Source organism: Rhinatrema bivittatum, chromosome 1, assembly GCF_901001135.1.
Source record: "Rhinatrema bivittatum chromosome 1, aRhiBiv1.1, whole genome shotgun sequence".
Lineage (NCBI taxonomy): Eukaryota > Metazoa > Chordata > Amphibia > Gymnophiona > Rhinatrematidae > Rhinatrema > Rhinatrema bivittatum.
In genome coordinates, this window is record NC_042615.1 from 781413709 (window position 1) to 781432069 (window position 18361).

An 18361-nucleotide genomic window follows, 5' to 3' on the forward strand; every position below is an offset into this window, starting at 1 on the left:
TCCCCACCCTCACAGGCTCGCATCTGTGGTGAGCAAGATCCAGACCGGTGGGGGTAGTGCATGTAGGAATGCGCACCGGGAGGCTTGGTTGAGTGCTCCGGGTGCACCAAAGATGTACATGCGGAATGCCTAAAGACGTGCGCGCAGCACAATTTGTGCGCTCGGGCCATTTATGTGGGCTGCTATGCACCCGGCACCGTTATGCGCGTCGCTGTGCGCACAAGTCTGCTGTGCACACGGCTCAGTTGAGTGGGCAATACGGCGGCGAAGGAGGGGAAATGGTGCCGACGACCACGTGGCGGGGGCGCCCCCCCCCCCCCCCCGCCCTCCCCGGAGGGTCTCCACGTGTGTGGACCCTCGCACCGGATTGGGGTCTAGCCCAGATGGGGCTGCTCAACTGGACCACCAGTATCAACCCTTTAAGCCAGGCAAGTGGTCACCGGGAAGAGGGGTCCCAGGCCGAGTACTCAAGGGGAAAATCCCCCCTGGGACCCTGCAAAAGCTGTGAGACAGAGCTGTCTCACATAGACAAGAAGTTTGATTTCCTTCAAATTCTTTTTTACATATAGAAATTAATCAATACTTGCTTGATCCTGGAAACAATCAGGAGAAAGAAAGAAATCACCACAGTGTGGAAACAAAGAAAGCTAGGGAACTGCAGGTTCAACTGCCTGCCTCTGCTGGGAGACAGAGAAATACTGAAGGGACGCAGGGTGAACACTGTCCTAATATAGGATACCTTTTCAGTTTTTCTCTGTCTCCCTCTGCTGGACAGGAGGCTCAACCCACTTTCTGGACTTATCCGGGTACGTACAGGGAATCTAGTTTTACTAGATCTGTCAGCCGTCTTTGATACAATAGATCATAATATCATGATGGTTAGGTTAAAATAACCTGGTATAGGGGGCAATGTCCTACAATGGTTTTCATCCTAACTGATCTTTCATTCAAAATAAGAATTGAAGGGTGCACATCTGAAATATTTCAAATAGAAATAGGAGTACCACAAGGGTCAGCACTATCGGCTATGTTATTTAACATATATATGTGCCCACATTGTCATTTCTTATCAGGCTTGAGTATTAACTATTTCATCTATGCTGATGACATCCAATTCTGTATCCCAATAGATACATCAATTGAACACTCTTTACAAATTCTGGAAATTTACTTTTCAAGCATTAAACTCTCGAACAGGAAAATACCATGCGTATCCCCAACACCAAACACCTAAATGATCAAACAAAAATCAAATTATCTGATCACGGGCGTGATTTGGGTATTATAATCGATAGTAAGCTCTCTATGAAAAAAACACATAAATCTAAAAATAAAGAATGGTTATCACAAATTAAATATATTAAACGATTAAAACCATTACTACCTCATATTGATTTTAGAACAGTCTTACAAACACTGATTTTCAGTGAATTCGACTACTGTTAACTCTCTTCTATTTGGACTACCACTTCAAATTTTACAGAATGTGACAGCAAGAGTCCTTACAGGTGGTAAGAAATATGAACATATTACGCCAACCCTAAAATCTTTACACTGGGTCCCGATCAGATTTAGAGCCCAATATAAAACACTGACGATCATATATAACTCTCTCTATAATAACGTAGAATGGCTAAATGCATCTCCACACCCCCAACAGATCTTTAAGATCAGCTAATAAAGGTCTTTTGCAAATTCCCACTATTCAGGGGGCATGCTTGGCCGGACCTAAACTCTGGAATACTATGCCAGTAGAACAGAGACTGGAATCAGACACTAAGCTCTTTAACAAAGGCTATCTGCCATCGCGTTCTCGGTCACAGATAAAGGATAGCAGTTATAGGTCAATAAAGATGGAATATAGCTTGAAATCTGATTATCAATTACATTTTATCATATTGTTGATGTGGCTTTATTTAGATTTTAATATATGACAAACTATATGCCATGTATTTATATTTTAATTTTATTGTAAACTGCCAAGTTTGTATCCCAGATTGACAGTATATAAATAAATAACAACTACCCTCCTGGTATCCACACCATTGGTGTTCAACTAGAAACACAGTCTTAGGTCAGCCCTGTGGCTCGCCCTGAGGGAAACACCCCCCCCCCCCCCCCCCCCCCCACACACACAAGAAAGCAACTGGAAGAACAGTGCCCTCCACGGTAAAATTACACCGACCAGTACTCATACACTGGTATCCCATCCTACGGATGGCGGCACATCTACGAACCTACTCACTGTGCTTGTAAACAAACTCCCAGGGCACAGCAAGGAAAGAGCACCACCTGTTGAGTCTGTGGCTGCCAAAAAGCAATCAAAGAGTGTGTGATGGCGCCTTCCTCGCCAATGCTCCCTAGCACCTCATGGTCCAGAACAGATGAGACTGATACCTTGACACGAAGATGGCAGAACCCTGGCATAGCTGTGTACTGCACTGATAGAGAGAATGCTGCCTGCCAGCACCCAATGCATTTGGAGTAGATGACCCCTGCCATACCCGACCACACATGCTGCGTTCCACTGTCGCACTAAATCCCAATGGAGTGAACAGGAACAGTGTGATGACGGCATCCCCAGTACCACTGGAGCTCCGATTATAGCATGGTGGTGGATGGCGTCGCCCTATGGTACCCCCCATACTCGATAACGCTCCAAGAGGCAGAACACAGTACTCGAAATTGCTCACCACCATTTCCCTCATGGAATGGCAGCAGCAAAATCCATGGCATCCGATGGTGCCCATGGTGCTCTGCGGCAGTGTCCTGTGGCATCCAACCATGTCCACTGCTGCCCACCATGGTGACGGCACCCATAGTGCTCTCATGCTCACCAATAATGGCACGCATCAATAGCACCAAATGATGCTGCACCCAGGGCTTCGACAGAGCTTGACCATGTCTTGCCCAGTTCAAAGGTATATAGTGCCATCCCTGGCGCCTCAAGCACCTGCGGATATCGACAGCCCAGCAGCACCAATAGAGACCCTAGTGTGCAAAGGGATTGATGGACCCACGGTGCTAAGAATGCCAGGGGCGCCTGCAGGCAGAGGCTCTGCAGCCCCAACACACATCACCAGTGCCCAGAGAAACCACTGACTGCTGGCACCATTGACAGTTCCCCTCAGCTCAACTATACATTCGAGGGCATCGATGCTGCAAGCTCGATGGTGTCCCTCACCAGAGACTATGGCTAACGATAGCTTTGACAGCAAACCTAGCGCTTATTAGCATCAATGGTGCATTAAGCCAGGTGGGGCCTCAGATGCCCCCGATCCCAGTGGCTTAGGGCCCCCCCCCCCCCCCGAGATCATCAGCATCCATGGTGCCAAATAACCATAGGCCAAAGATGGGGTAGCATAATGCCCTGTCTGGACCAATGTAAAGGAGCCTTGAGGGCACCAGACCACTGCACCTGGATGCCTCGGCGCTGGTAACCCCAATGCTCGATAGCACCAAGTTCGCCGAAACCCATTGCCCAAGGGCTTCAGTGGCACTCGAGGGCTCAGGAGCCCCAGTGGTCGATGGCCTCATTTAGTGGCATTCCCAGTGCCTCATCGATGGTGCTTGCCATCGTCAAGGGCGGCAACAAATGGCATCACTGGCCTCAAGGGCAGCCACACACCTCAATGGGATCGAGAGTGTCGATGGCATTGAGGGCGGCTCTGATAGCATTGAGGGGACCACGGCGCTCAATGGCAGACTAGTTCCTTTGAATGTGGGAAGGATGGCCTCTCCACATCCCCCCCCCCCCCCCAAATGGCGTGGTCCTCAATCTCGTCACTGTCCAAAACCACCATCGATGCCGATCGATCGGTGAAACAACATGGAACTGCCCGGGTAGAACTCAGGCAAGTCCCCAAGCTCAGTGGCCTACATGGATCACACACTGACTGCATTCTGTCAGTCCTGCCAGCACCTGACAAAAGTTAAAAAAAAACAGAGCAAGGAGAGTACAGATACTAAACTGCAGGTGGAGTATTTATTTAATAAGAGATAGTATTAGATGCTGCCAGGCTGCAAAGCAATTAAGGGCCGCCATGCGGCTGGCAGACAGTGGAAAGAGGAAGAAAAAAAAAAAGAAAGAAAACTATGGTAAGGTAAAAGAGAAAAACAGCTGCAGCTCTAGAAAAAAAAAAACAGTTTCAAGACTGTGAGGAGAGCAAAGCTCAATACTGTAAAACACATGGCTCCGCAGGAAAAAAAAAAAAAGAGACTGACGGACTCTGCCTAGGGGGCAGGGTGATAACTACAGCTGCCCATGTGTAAGGACTACCATCCTGCTTGTCCTCGGGAAAAAAATACAATAAAAAATTACAGCACAGAATTGGAAAGCCAACATACACTGTAAAAAAAACAAACAAACCTATAAAAGTACTAATTTAAAATTCAATAATAATTATGAAAAGAAACTCAATTGTGTACCAGACCCTTTTATAAGGCTAACACAAAATTTCAGGCCTCCTCTGCATCTTCCATTCCTACTCCAAATTAATCTGAGTCATACAGCACCCCTCCCTTCCATGCTACCTTGCTTTAGTAACTGATGGGGGAAGTATCTACCTTGAGTTCAATCAAGCTCCACTACTCATCTCAGTGGCAATCTGTATTTGCTAAACATATTTGGCACTGCTGGAGATGTGGTTGCTCAGAATTCAGAGTATTTTCATTATTAATCCAAAGGTGTCCTAAGCAAGTCATCATTGCAACCACAAAGTGCTGTTTCACCTACAGAGCCACTTTTTAAACCTTAAAATTTTAAGAAAACCCACTTTCCTCAGGAAGGTTTTGGGGCACTTAACCTTTACTTATTTTAAATTCCTATCTTAAAAGTGTGTTGAATCAGAAAAACCTCCATTCATTCTAAGTAGTAATTTCTCTCTCTAAACTATCATCTTTGTAAGATGTGATATCTTTTAAAAGACCAACCAACAAAAAAAAAAAGCTATATTTACCTGAGGTTTCAAGACCTCAGATAAATTAAACCAGTCTTTCTTAAGCTGGCCCTGAAGTGCCCATTAGCCAGTCTGGTTTTCAGGTCATCCACAATGAATATGCATGTCATGTGCATTCTCTGTGGATGTTCTGAAAACCTGATTGGCTGTGAGGTCACCAGGAAAGATTTGGGAAGTCCTAGACTAGGGACTGAAAGACCACTAAAAATAGTGCTTACCGGAGGTCTTGAAATTTCAGATAACAGTTTTTCTTGGCCCTTTAAAAAAGTATAACCTACAAAGACTCCAGTTTATTCTAGGCCAATAAAACTATTGAAATCTTCAAACTGAAATGTTGGGGGAAAAAATGCTATGGAAGATTGGTGTGGGTAGGACCGATTTCTTGTATGCTATATAATAATATCTACTGATACAAGCTTTTCAATTTTTAGAACAAAAAAAAAAAAAAAGCCAAACAGGACATACCTTGAAGTGGACTCGAAGGTTGGAACCCCTTGCTTTGCATGCTGTCAATATAAACAACAGTAAGGTTAGGTTGCCCCAATTCTCACACTCACTGTAAATTAGTATAGAAGCATACTGGGAATGTTGCCTCTACTTACATTTGGTAGGGTTCTCTGGGTCAAGCGAGTAGCGGACCATTTTTGGAGATTAACTGTGGGAAGTAAAAAATGTAACTATTCAAAAATGAACAAAACAATTAGAATACCAGATAAATTAAAAAAAAATCTGACTTGCACAATTTAATATGAGAGCTTCTCATATTCAATAAACTTTTCCCAACCCCTGACCTTTCAAAATACTGAACTAGACAACCATACATTTCTTCTACTAGTCATCCTCCAATGAAGAAGTAGCTGCTCAGAATTCAATTTGTTTTCATGATTAATCCAAAGGTGTCCTAAGCAAGTCATCACTGCAGCCACAAAACACTCTCTCAAAAGCTTCCATATTAATTCTGTGTAGAACATCTAACAAAACATATTTATGAGTCAAATAAAAGTACAAGCCTCTAAAACAAGAAGAAAACTAGTAACTGTCATGCAAAATGTGCTCTTCGGACATGCCAAGTCTACAAGGGACCATGGCTGCTGTATACATGCCCTGAACCACTCAAGATCGCCTTGCCACCTCGAGCTCTAATACCTGCTCAGGATGTAAAATACGACGGTACAGGACGACAACGAGGCCCATCTGGCCTGCATGCAACTTGCAAAGAGCTTGCACACAAAAAAATCAAGCAGCAAAAAGTACGATATTCCATTTTATCTATCACGATCACCGTTGTCCTGTATCTCTATGAAACACCGCAAAGCTTTAACAACAGAAATCTACAGACCAGCCCGGAGCTTGTAAAGCCTCGATGGTGAGAATGATCAAAAAGAAACCACAGCCCAACTGGTGGAGGAAAGTGCGAGGATTAAAGTCGGATTCCAGGTACGGCCTACACAACCTCAGACTCTCCATCTCTGCCTAAATCCGGCACAGACCGACGGGATTTATCCACCGCGGCCCCCTCCCAGGGCGGATAACGCAGTCCGACCCAGCACCGGGTTTCCTCTCTCTCGCCGATCACTAAAGCCCCGGCCCTGCGGCCACCTAGTACAGTCACTGCTCAATCTCCGCCCCGTTTTGCCTTATTGACTGCAACGATGCCGAATCCCACTCCATATCTGCACTTTGCGGTGTTTTAAGGCATCCGTCCCGCTGCTTCTTCCTCGTTTGAACCTCTTAATTGCGTGATGCCGGAAATATTCCTCGGATTGAGTGTCAGACGTAGGACACCATACCAGACTCACCTCAGGCCGCGCAGGAAAGAGGGACCCCAGAGCATTCTGGGAGCGGGATCAGTGCCGGCAGTTCTCGCGATGCCCCGGCTCCTACCGACCTGCGCGAGAGCAGCCATTGTTCCGGAAGAAATAACCGACTTCCGGTAACATGGGCGGAAGCGGCTTTCTGACAAAACATTAAATAGGAAGTGCTGCGGGACAACAGGATAGTCAGATAATCGAAGGAGAGAGGAGTCCTCGTTTGTCGTTTCCTTGAGTCCGAAGTGATAAGCAAGAGAAGGTATCTTGAGACAGGATACCCCTTTTCACTGTTGCGAAGAAGAAGAGATCCTGTCTTCCTCGTTACATCTAGTGAAGAGAGACATCCCGCTTTCTCCCTGTTCCCACTTTCTTCCAAGACCCATCAGAAAATTAACTTTAGAAATTGAACAAGTGTGGTACGTGTAACTTCAAACGTTGAATTCGATGCAACATTTAATTTGGTCTACGGCAACAAGGCATTTCTGAGTATCGTCGTCCTTGTAAATAAATAGATAGCTGTAACCCAAAATAATTTACCTAATTTTTCTTGTTCTTATGCAAAGTTCTTTCTCCAGCGGCAGATGTGAGGACTTTTCATCCGAAATGACATGTTTTGTTTTATTAGTTTGGTGTCATGTTCGTTGAAGTTGTATCTTTTTAGGTAGTGGGTTCCTAGCCCAGTACTAGAGAGAGACACCTGACCAATTTGGTTTTCAGGATACCTGTAATGGATATGCATGTGATTAGATTTGCACACATTAAAGCCATAATACGTGTTACTCTTGAATCTGTCCCCTTGGAGCTTTATATCTTGATATGTGGTCCTTCAACGTCCCTTCTATTTATTTATTTAAACATTTTTATATACCGACATTAGTTGTGGACATCATGCCGGTTTACAGCAAAACTGGTTAAACTTGGAAATTACATTTTAATAGGGGAATCAAACTGGGAGGAGGGTAACAAGAAGTAGAAGAGAAATAACGGTAACATTAACATGGTTCCTCAGTGTGAGGAACCATGTTAATTAACTATTGAATTAAGGAGGTCTAAATTAAAAGAAATCAGGACCTATATTTGTATTCCCCAAAAGAGAAGCAAGATGGGGTGAGGGGGAGATGATAGAGATATTTAAATATATCAATATATCCTGTCACAAGACCATTTCCATGTTTTGAACATAAGAAAAACTTCACTGCAGAAGTATACCTCTCACAGTACCAGAAAATCCTGGAGATCACAGATTATAATCTTTTTAATAAAAAATTGAAAAATTAATATTTCAAAATGGCTTTCTCATGATCTAATGTGCTTGTCTGTTTTTCTCTTATTTTATATTTTCAACTTCACACTTCATCCCGCCCGCTAAGATTAGCACAAAAAGGCACTCTGCAAGCTCCTCCCATTAAATCATCTTTAAGGAAAAGAGCTCTACCCACTGCAGGCCCCAAACAATGGAACTTGCTTCCTCCTGAGCTCAGACTGATTCATTGCCCTACCAGTTCAAGAAAAGACTCAAGACTTGGTTGTTCGGTCAAGCATTCCCATAACTTCTTGAGTCACCCATAACATCCACAAACTGTCACAGACTATTGCCTCCACAGACTGTCACAGACTATCGCTATCCATGACCTAAGTTTATGGTTACTTAGCTACAGTAACTTCTTCCCCTCCCCCCTTCCTCCCTCCATTAGTTAATTACCCTCCTATTTTAGCTTGTTACCCTTTAACTCCAATTCGTTGTAACTGCACACATTGTTCTTTTTCCTAGTTATGTTCTCCAAGTTGTTCATCTCCTTGTTCATTGTAAGACACTGTTGTCATTATTTTCTACTTGTTGTAATGTAAACCGGAATGATAAGTAACCCTGTCACTTGAACTTCGGTATAAAAAAAAAAAAAGTTATAAATAAATACCTGAAAAGTATTAATGCACAAGAAGCCAATTTTTTTTTCCTGTAGTTTGAACACATTTTGTCATGGAGTATTTTGTTTCTTTGTGAATGCAGACTTCATCAGTTCTAATCTTGCCATCATGGTGTGCATTCCTTGCATCGTCATTCCAATTGTGCTCTGGGTGTATAAGAAATTCCTGGAACCATATCTCTACCCCTTCATTGGTCCATTAATCAACCGCATATGGCCCAGGAAAGCTGTTCAAAATGTTCAACAGAATCACAACCAAGACAAAGGGGATTGTAATGGAACTTACAAGGTAAAGATGCTCTTTTCCACAAAGGACATAGAATGCTAGAGGCTTGGAGTACATTATGGACAAAACATGCAGATTGGCAGCTGGGGTTTGCAGTTTTCTCCCATAGTTCATAGGAGTGTGGCATGAAAGATGGGCCCAGAAATTTTTCCAATGGAAGCTAAGAAGCAGCCTTGATTGTTACTGAGGATTAGTGCCACAATCCATGTATCATTTATTTATTTAATATTTTGTCCAAAGGTACTCTTGGAGAGATACAATGTAACATCAGTAATATTGGACAACAATAAAACAAACAAAATACATCATAAAGCACTGAAAACCACAGAAGCAGAAAACTCTTATGAAATTTAGTGTTAGAAATTTATTCATTTAATCATATCGCCGATAGTGTCCAGTTCCAATTGAGCTGGAAGCCCAAAAACGCAGGAGGAAAATGCCAGGGCCAAAATAAAAGCTTTTGAAAGCATCTCTAAGTCACTACTGCTTTTATGAGTCCAATTAGGTTGGGGATCATTCGTGAGGCCCTTGATCAGAGCCCAGGGTAGGTATTAAACTGCTACAAAGTGTGAATGCAGCACCGATAGCTGAAGAGCAAACCATCATCAGAGCCCCATGCAGATGTTATGTTGCTATAGATAAAGTGAAAATACAGCATAGATGGCTGAAAAGTGACCCAGGAGAGTCTTTAAAATGGGGACATGACTGTAAAAAGAAATTTAATGCAAAAAAAAAAAAAAAAAGCAAATTTGTGAAAGAGCACTGACAACATGATATAGCCAAGAAATGAGCAAGGCAATACGGAGAAACTTAGCTAATACTGCTACTTTAAAGAGTGGTGTTTTACTGATGTGTGTGTTTCTCTTTCAGCTTGAAAGTACTGAACCAGCTCATGAAAGTGCTAGAAATGGACCTGCAGAAGTTTTGGACAAAAAGACCAATTAAGCAGATTTCTCACACTTCCAAGAATAGATTGAAAGACTGCTCCCTCCATGACTAATATTGCTGCTCTGAGAGTGAAAATACGTTGTGATTATTTTACAGGCTCCCCTCCAATTGAAGATAGGGGTTTAGCATATTTCTGCTTAAAATGTTGAAAAAAGGGATGCCTAACAAATCTATTTATTCTGCATTTCTCTCCCATTCCATGTTCTCTATTTCTTCACTTGTAAATTCTCAGAAAGTAATAGAAACATCTTTAGGTATATTTGGCTGGTGAGATAAATAGAGATTTACAATGTGTAACATGTTTGCTGTTGAATAAAAGTTTTCCTATTACTTCATTTTCAGTATCACATTTTAAAATGTGAGCACTCTGGGATTAAATTCAGTCAGGTTCAGGTTTGGTGATTAAAATCCTTGTATCCTGCGTTAAAAATAAAATAAAACTTGGGCTAGCTCACTATCAGTGTGCAGACATGCAGAGGAACCTGGCTGGTACATAATCCCCTGTCCCCTTTCCCACTCTTTCCAGATATAGCTGTTGTCATTGCTTAATTTTATTACCTGTATATAAACTCTTTTGAAACTATTGTGCTGCTCAATTGGGATAGATCTTTCTTCTTCTCATTCCAACCACCCACTTCCCTGCTTAAGCTTATCAATTCTAAGGTTAATAGTAGTGCATCAGTGCTCAGCTTTCCTCTTTGTTTTACCCATAGTTCCAGATCTCAACTTTTTTTAATGCTGTCTCCCTAGCCTCCACTAGAGAATGACTAAGACTTTGTTTCGTTAAGATTCAGAGTGAGTTTGTTGTGTGAGAGCAAGGCTTTTATTGTGGATAGGCATATTGACATGAAACATGAGGTGCCTTGCCAGGGGCAAGAAACATTGAAAATCGGCTCCATAGAGTCAGTATGAGACACCCAGGGGTAGATTTTATAAACTTGCACGCACTTTTGTTCGCGCACCAAGCGCAAACAAAAGTACGCCGGATTTTATAAGAGACGCGTGTAGCTTATAAAATGCGGGGTCGGCACGCGCAAGGGGGTGCACCTTGCGCGGGCCGAGCCCTACGTGCGCTGCCCGTTCATTCCGAGGCCGCTCCGAAATTGGAGCGGCCTCGGAGAGAACTTTCTTTCCACCACCCTGGCCCTATCTAAACCCCACCCCTACCGTTGTCGGCAGAGTTACGCCTGCCTGCGGGCTGCTGGCGCGCCATCACCCGACCCGGGGGCTGGTCCGGAGGCCTTGACCATGCCCCCGGGCCGGTGTCACGCCCCCGGCACACCTCCCGCCCCACCCTGAAATTCGTGCCGCCAACCCGACACGCCCCCTTTGCGAAGCCCCGGGACTTGCACACACCGCCTATGCAAAATAGGCTCGGCGCACGCAAGGGGCTTTTTTAAGGGTTACGCGCATAACTTATGCACGTAACCCTTTTAAAATCCGGCCCCCAGAGTTTAGAGAAGGGAGCAGGGGAAAGTCAGGTAAATGTTGAATAGGACTGATGAAAGCACTGAGCCCTATGGGGGCCCATGTAGATATGTTGTTATCAATCTGGAGTTGACTTCTGTCTTACAAATATGATCTAAACGAGGAGAGGACGTAAACCTCTCCTAGTTGTTATTGTGGATAGGTGGTGTCATGGTATCAAAGGTAGCAGTCAGATCTAGTAAAGTTGAGTATGTAAGATGTTTAGTTTATTAGCATTTCTAGACCGTTACATCAGACATGCCTTTGCAACGGTTTACAAGTTAAAACACACAGGAAATACATTGTTTTGTTAAAAATAATAACAGCTAAAAACTACATAAAAGAGGAAAATTTAAATAAATTATAAAAAGTTAAATCTAAAACAAAATATCAAGTTGCATAAATATAAATAGCAGATGTGCCGGCAATAAAGCCATGGTGAATAATATAGTAGCAGTTGAGATTAGCCGTGTCTTGATACTGTAGTTTTGCCTGAAACCAAAGTGGCAGTGGTCCAAAATTGTGTTGCCTTCTAGATGATATGTAAGTTGCTTGAGTTCAGTTGCTTCAATAATTTTGGATAGAAAGTGAAGAGAAAATATAGAGTGATAATTTTGAAAAGTCAGAACTGTTTTTTTTTTTTTTGTTTTGTTTTGTTTTTTAAGGATTGGATGAACGGATGAGATAGAAGCTGGCCAGTCTCTAGTGAGAAGTTGACCAATTTAATGATTGAAGGGGCAATTTTGTTGCATGCTATTTTCAAGAGTGGTGTGGAGTATGGATTGAATTTGAAGATGATTTGTACAATTTCAGTGCTGGATAAGTATTCAGAATTGTCCCATTGATGATAAGGTTGCATGATTTGGGCTGAAGGTGGTGTAAACTGTGGGGAAAAAGGCAGATAACGTTATTTTGCAGTTCAGATAGCTTGCAAAGGAGTCATATATTGACAGACTGGGGGAAGATTTGGGTATCTAGGCTTGTTGCAGAAGATTTAATGAGATAGTTAACTGTGTTAAACAATAGTTCGGGCCTCTGGGGTTGTTCCAAGATGCTCTAATACATTGGGTGAAATACTTTTTCTTTGCCATATTCACCGCATTTATGTACTGAGTGAAGTTGAAATTATATCTTTCAAGGCAGTTAGGGGTTTTACGTTTTCACCAATTGGATTCTTATCTCAGTAGGGTACATTTCAATCTATTCAGTCATGATCCCTTTACTGTAAGTCCATATTTTACGTTTTGTATCTCACTACAGAGAAGATGTATAGAAGTGGTAGCCTTGTCTTTTAACTTTAGATCTAAGAACCTTCTAAGAAACTATTCACAGTCCCAAAAGTCATGGTTTGCATTACCAATGTTTTGTTTTTTTTACTAGCTATCTTCCATTTTCTGTTATCCAGCTAACTAGATAGATAAATACAGATATAATCTTTACATTTATATCCTGCCATTTTAGACTAAAGGATTCCTCAAACTAGCTTACAAAGTTAATAAACAATTCATAAATAAATTTAAAATACATTTTTGTGCTGTATCCACACAGGCTCTAGATTGGATTTTTTGTTAATGTGCTCTGGTTTTGTTCCATCAGCAACTTTTTTTGGTTTTATTTTTTTTAATTTTGTATTAATATTTCAACAATTATTCAAATAAAGATATATAACAGAGCAATTCTAGATAAAATGATACAACACATCCAAGAAGGAAAAATAAATAAAAATACAGCAAAATCCAAGTCCATGATAAACAGCAGGAGAGGGACTGAAAAAATGATGCTTTTTTTTTTTTTTTTGATGAGTATCAGAATTTTAATTTTCTTGGTGTTCAGGCTTATTGCATAGACCTTACAGATTATGCATAATCTATCATTTCTTGTAGATCATCTTTCTTAGATGCCACCACTGCCATATCCAATATTGGTCAAGATTATACATTCCATATAGATTGAATAAAAGTGGGGAGAGTTGAAACCAAATGTGACCTCAACACTTTATTATAGCTATGTAAGACCACAGAGCAGAACCATAGCCAAATTCCAGTAGCTTTATTATTAAACCTGCTGCCATGTATATTCCTTAAGCAACTCCACTTAAGACCTAGATCTAGAAACCAAGGAACTGTGACAAATTATTACATTTTTACAATTAGCAGGATAAATTGGTCATATGGTTCCTGCTCCATGTATCCCTTTGTCTGCTGTATCTTCCTCCTCCATCCCTGGTTCCAGAGCAAACTACTCAGATCCTCCTTCAATCATTCTTCTATGAGCCATGTCAGACGAGATGCATGCAGCAAAATAACCCCGAGATTCATCAAAATGTGATGAGAGACTATCTATAAGGCCTTTATAGTAGTGAAGTATTTATTTCTCTATAGGAGGGCCATCTAATAGCTCGAGGTGAGGTGTTGGTGGTGGATTAGGGTTTAGGGGCCAGCTTTTCCTGCAGAATGAGACGTACGAACAGCATAGAACACCTCGGTGAAGCTTTGACGTCATTAGGGCAAGATAACATAGTTCAAAATGTCATCTTTGCGAGACTTTCCTCACTCCAAATGACGTCAAAGCTTCACTGAGGTGTACTGTGCTGTTCGTACGTCTCACTCTGCATGAAAAACTGGCCCCTAAAACCTAAACTACCACCAACACCTCACCTCAAGCTTTTAGATGCCCTTCCTATGGGCATATAAATAGTTGCATACTGTGAGGGCCTCCGCAAGGGCTCTCTCTCCTCTCCTTCACTCCACTTTCTCCCCCTTGCCTCCGAAGCCCAGAAATGGCCAAATGCAATTCAAAAAATTGCATTACGGCCATTTTGGGCATATCACACAGCTTAACACCAGGAAAAAAGGTGTAGTCATTTCTGGCATTAAAACCGTGTGATAGCATGCGTTATGCCATCGCTCAGTGCGATATTGCCCTTCATTTTCATAAATCCCGCCCCTTCTCAAAATTTGCACTAGCATTATAATTGCATGCATTATGACGTTAACGCCATAATGCATTTTGATGAATGACTCTATAAGAACATAAGGCTTCTCATACTGCGTCAGCCCGAGGTTCTATCAAGCCCAATATCCTGTTTCCAACAATGGCCAAGCCAGATCACAAGTACCTGGCAGGATCCCAAGGGGCAGACAGATTCCAAGCTGCTTATCCCATGAATAAGCAGTGGATTTCTGCAACTCTCTCTTAATAATGGACTTCTCCTCCAGGAATTTGCCCAAACCTTTTTTAAACGCAACAAATTCCAGAGCTTAATTATGTGTTGAGTAAAAAAAATGTTCTCTTATTAGTTTTAAATGTATTACTTAGTAACTTCATTGTGTGTCCCCAACTTTTTGAAAGAGTAAACATAAGAACATAAGAAATTGCCATGCTGGGTCAGACCAAGGGTCCATCAAGCTCAGCATCCTGTTTCCAACAGAGGCCAAACCAGGTCAGAAGAACCTGGCAAGTACCCAAACACCAAGAAGATCCCATGCTACTGATGCAATTAATAGCAGTGGCTATTAGCTAAGTAAACTTGATTAATAGCAGTTAATGGACTTCTCCTGCAAGAACTTATCTAAAACATTTTTTAACCCAGTTACACTAACTGCACTAACCATGTCCTCTGGCAACAAATTCCAGAGCTTAATTGTGCGTTGAGTAAAAAATAATTTTCTCCGATTAGTCTTAAATGTACTACTTGCTAATTTCATGGAATGCCCCCTGGTCCTTCTATTATCTGAAAGTATAAATAACCGATTCACATCTACTCATTCAAGACTTCTCAGGATCTTAAAAACTTCTATCATATCCCCCCTCAGCTGTCTCTTCTCCAAGCTGAACAGCCCCAACTTCTTCAGCCTTTCCTCTCAGGGGAGCTGTTCCATTCCCTTTATCATTTTGGTTGCCCTTCTCTATACTTTCTCCGTCTCAACTATATCTTTTTTGAGGTTGTACACAGTATTCAAGGTGCGGTCTCACCATGGAGTGATACAGAGGCATTATGACATTTTCCATTTTATTAACCATCCCGTCCTAATAATTCCTAACATTCTGTTTGTTTTTTTGACTGCTGCAGCACACTGAGCTGATGATTTCAAATTATTATCCACTATGACGCCTAGATCTTTCTCCTGGGTGGTAGCTTCTAGTATGGAACCTAACATCATGTAACTACAGCAAGGGTTATTTTTCCCTATATGCAACACCTTGCACTTGTCCACATTAAATTTAATCTGCCATTTGGATGCCCAATCTTCCAGCTTTGCAAGTTCCTCCTGTAATGTATCACAATTCTCTTGTGATTTAACTACTCTGAATAATTTTGTATCATCTGCAAGTTTGATAACCTCACTCGTCATATTCCTTTCCAGATCATTTATAAATATATTGAAAAGCACCGGTCCAAGTACAGATCCCTGAGGCATTCCACTGTTTACCCTTTTCCACTGAGAAAATTGACCATTTAATCCTACTCTCTGTTTCCTGTCTTTTAACCAGTTTGTAATCCACAAAAGGACATCACCTCCTATCCCATAACTTTTTAGTTTTCTTAGAAGCCTCTCATGAGGGACTTTGTCAAACGCCTTCTGAAAATCCAAATACACTACATCTATCGGTTCACCTTTATCCACATGTTTATTAACCCCTTCAAAAAAATGAAGCAGATTTGTTAGGCAAGACTTCCCTTGAGTAAATCCATGTTGATTGTGTTCCATTAAACCTTGTCTTTCTATATGTTCTGTGATTTTGATCTTTAGAATAGTTTCACTATTTTTCCCGGCATCGAAGTCAGGCTCACTGATATATAGTTTCCCGGATTTCCCCTTTTTAAATATTGGGGTTACATTGGCAACTCTCCAGTCTTCAGGTACAATAGATAATTTTAATGAGAAGTTACAAATTTTAACTAATAGATCAGAAATTTCATTTTTTAGTTCCTGTAGGATGCATACCATCTGGTCAAGGTGATTTGCTACTCTTTAGTTTGTCAATCTGGCCTACTACATCTTCCAGGTTCACAGTGATTTGGTTCAGTTCGTCTCTCTCATCACCCTTGAAAACCATCTCCGGAACTGGTATCTCCCCAAAATCCTCATTAGTAAACACAGAAGCAAAGAATTAATTTAGTCTTTCTGCAATGGCCTTATCTTCCCTAAGAGCCCCTTTAACCCCTCCATCAACTAATGGTCCAACCGACTCCCTCACAGGTTTCTTGCTTCGGATATATTTAAAAAAGTTTTTATTATGAGTTTTTGCCTCTATGTCCAACTTCATTTCAAATTCTCTCTTCGCCTGTCTTATCAATGTTTTACACTTAACTTGACAATGCTTATGTTTTATCCTATTTTCTTCAGATGGATCCTTTTTCCAATTTTTGAAGGTTGTTTTTTTGGCTAAAATAGCTTCTTTCACCTCACCTTTTAGCCATGACGGTAATTGTTTTGCCTTCTTTCCACCTTTCTTAATGCATGGAATAACCCTGGACTGCGCGTCTAGGATTGTATTTTTAAACAATGTCCATGCCTGTTCAACACTTTTAACCTTTGCAGCTGCTGCTGATTAAGGTTTACTTGTTCTATTCCACTCATTATTTTATAGACCTCTATCATATCTCCCCGTAGCCGTCTCTTCTCCTAGCTGAAGGGCCCTAACTTCTTTAGCATTTCTTCATACAGCAATTGTTCCATCCCCTTTATCATCTTGGTCGCCCTTCTCTGTACATTTCCTAATTCTGCTATATCTTTCTTGAGATGTGGTGATCAGAACTGAACATGATACTGAAGATGAGGTCGCACCATGGAGTGATACAGAAGCATTATGATATTCTCTGTTTTATTCTCCCTTTCTAATAATCACTAGCATTCTATTTAAGTTCTTGGCTGCTGCCACACATTGAGCAGAAAATTTCAACATATTTTCAACGATGAAACCTAGATCCTTTCCTGAGTGTTGACTCTTAATGTGGAACCTTGTATTCTGGAGCTATAATTTGGGTTATCCTTCCCTAAGTGCATCACTTTGCACTTGTCTACATTAATTTTCATTTGCATGCCCAAACTCCCAGTTTTGCAATGTCTTCTTGCAATTCCTCACAATCCTCTTGTGATTTAACAACTTTGAATAATTTTGTGTCATCTGAAAATTTGATCACCGCACTTGTTATTCCCATTTCAAGATCATTTATAAATATATTAAAAAGCATCGGTCCTAGAACAGATCCCTGGGACACTCCACTATTCACCTTTTTCCATTGGGAAAATTTACCATTTAGTCCTACTCTATGTTTTCTATCTTTTATCCAGTTGGCAATCCACAATAGGACACTGCTACCTATCCCATGACTTTCTAATTTACTACAAAGTCTCTCATGAGGATCTTTGTCAAACGCTTTCTGGAAATCTAGATGCACTATATCAACTGGTTCACCTTTATCCACATGTTTATTTATGCATTCAAAAAAATGTAGGAAATTTGTGAGGCAAGACTTTCCTCAGCTAAATCCATGTTGACTTTGTCCCATTAAGCTATGCTTATATATATGTTCAGCAATTTTTTCTTTATGATAGTTTCTACCATGGTGATGTTTGGTGTGGCTTTTAACCAAGGAGATGGCCTGTTTTACTGGGCTGCATCGGTGGCTACCCTAAAAGCTACAGCGGAGACTGAGAATGCATCCTGGCTCACTGGCCCTGCGCCTTGTGACTTCTGCTGATGGCCACCATTTACTGCCAGAGTGGACAGTGCAGTAATCATTTGCACAGGATGGCAAAACTGGAAGCGCTGGTCCTGCTCACACTTCATCTTACCCCGGCCTCTGGACCAGTCCCAAGGAGCACTGGTTCTACCCCCACCTCATTTTACTCCTGGCCTCTGGATCTGTCCCAAGGTAGCACTTTTCCCGCCCATGTCTCATCTTACCCCAGCCTCTGGATCTGACCCAAGGAGCACTGATTCTACCCCCACCTCATC

The 18361-nt window shown here is 41.7% G+C and overlaps 2 protein-coding genes and 2 non-coding genes across 5 annotated transcripts in view; 1 reads left to right on the forward strand and 3 right to left on the reverse strand.

Moving 5' to 3' along the window:
* Window positions 1-6811, reverse strand: part of LOC115077865 (60S ribosomal protein L17) — a 38780-nt gene extending 31969 nt beyond the window's left edge. Inside the window, exons 1-3 of the mRNA XM_029580232.1 lie at window positions 6758-6811; window positions 5561-5613; window positions 5424-5464 (exon numbers count right to left, since the gene is read on the reverse strand). Of these exons, the coding sequence (XP_029436092.1) occupies window positions 5424-5464; window positions 5561-5600 (81 nt within the window). The 5' untranslated portion in view covers window positions 5601-5613; window positions 6758-6811. The remainder of the gene's footprint in view (window positions 1-5423; window positions 5465-5560; window positions 5614-6757) is intronic.
* Window positions 4647-4712, reverse strand: LOC115082788. Its single transcript, XR_003854277.1, has one exon. It is a non-coding gene; the product is annotated as a small nucleolar RNA SNORD58 (small nucleolar RNA).
* Window positions 5815-5880, reverse strand: LOC115082785. Its single transcript, XR_003854274.1, has one exon. It is a non-coding gene; the product is annotated as a small nucleolar RNA SNORD58 (small nucleolar RNA).
* Window positions 6812-6878: 67 nt separating the features above from the next.
* C1H18orf32 (chromosome 1 C18orf32 homolog) lies at window positions 6879-10631 on the forward strand. 2 transcript variants are annotated; one of them, XM_029580246.1, is made up of 3 exons: window positions 6879-7185; window positions 8778-8983; window positions 9851-10631. In XM_029580246.1, the coding sequence occupies exons 2-3, from the start codon at window positions 8804-8806 to the stop codon at window positions 9923-9925; spliced, it is 255 nt and encodes an 84-aa protein (XP_029436106.1). In that variant the 5' UTR covers window positions 6879-7185; window positions 8778-8803; the 3' UTR covers window positions 9926-10631. The 2 variants fall into 2 exon arrangements, with proteins under 2 accessions (XP_029436106.1, XP_029436117.1); XM_029580257.1 differs by having other exon boundaries at window positions 6880-7028.
* The last annotated feature ends 7730 nt before the right edge of the window (window positions 10632-18361 follow it).

Bases quoted from the DNA above. Each gene is read 5' to 3' on its own strand.
- C1H18orf32 (XM_029580246.1), top strand. From the start codon at position 8,804: ATGGTGTGCATTCCTTGCATCGTCATTCCAATTGTGCTCTGGGTGTAT. The intron at 8,984-9,850 runs GTAAAGATGCTC...TTTCTCTTTCAG, and splicing joins ATTGTAATGGAACTTACAAG to CTTGAAAGTACTGAACCAGC.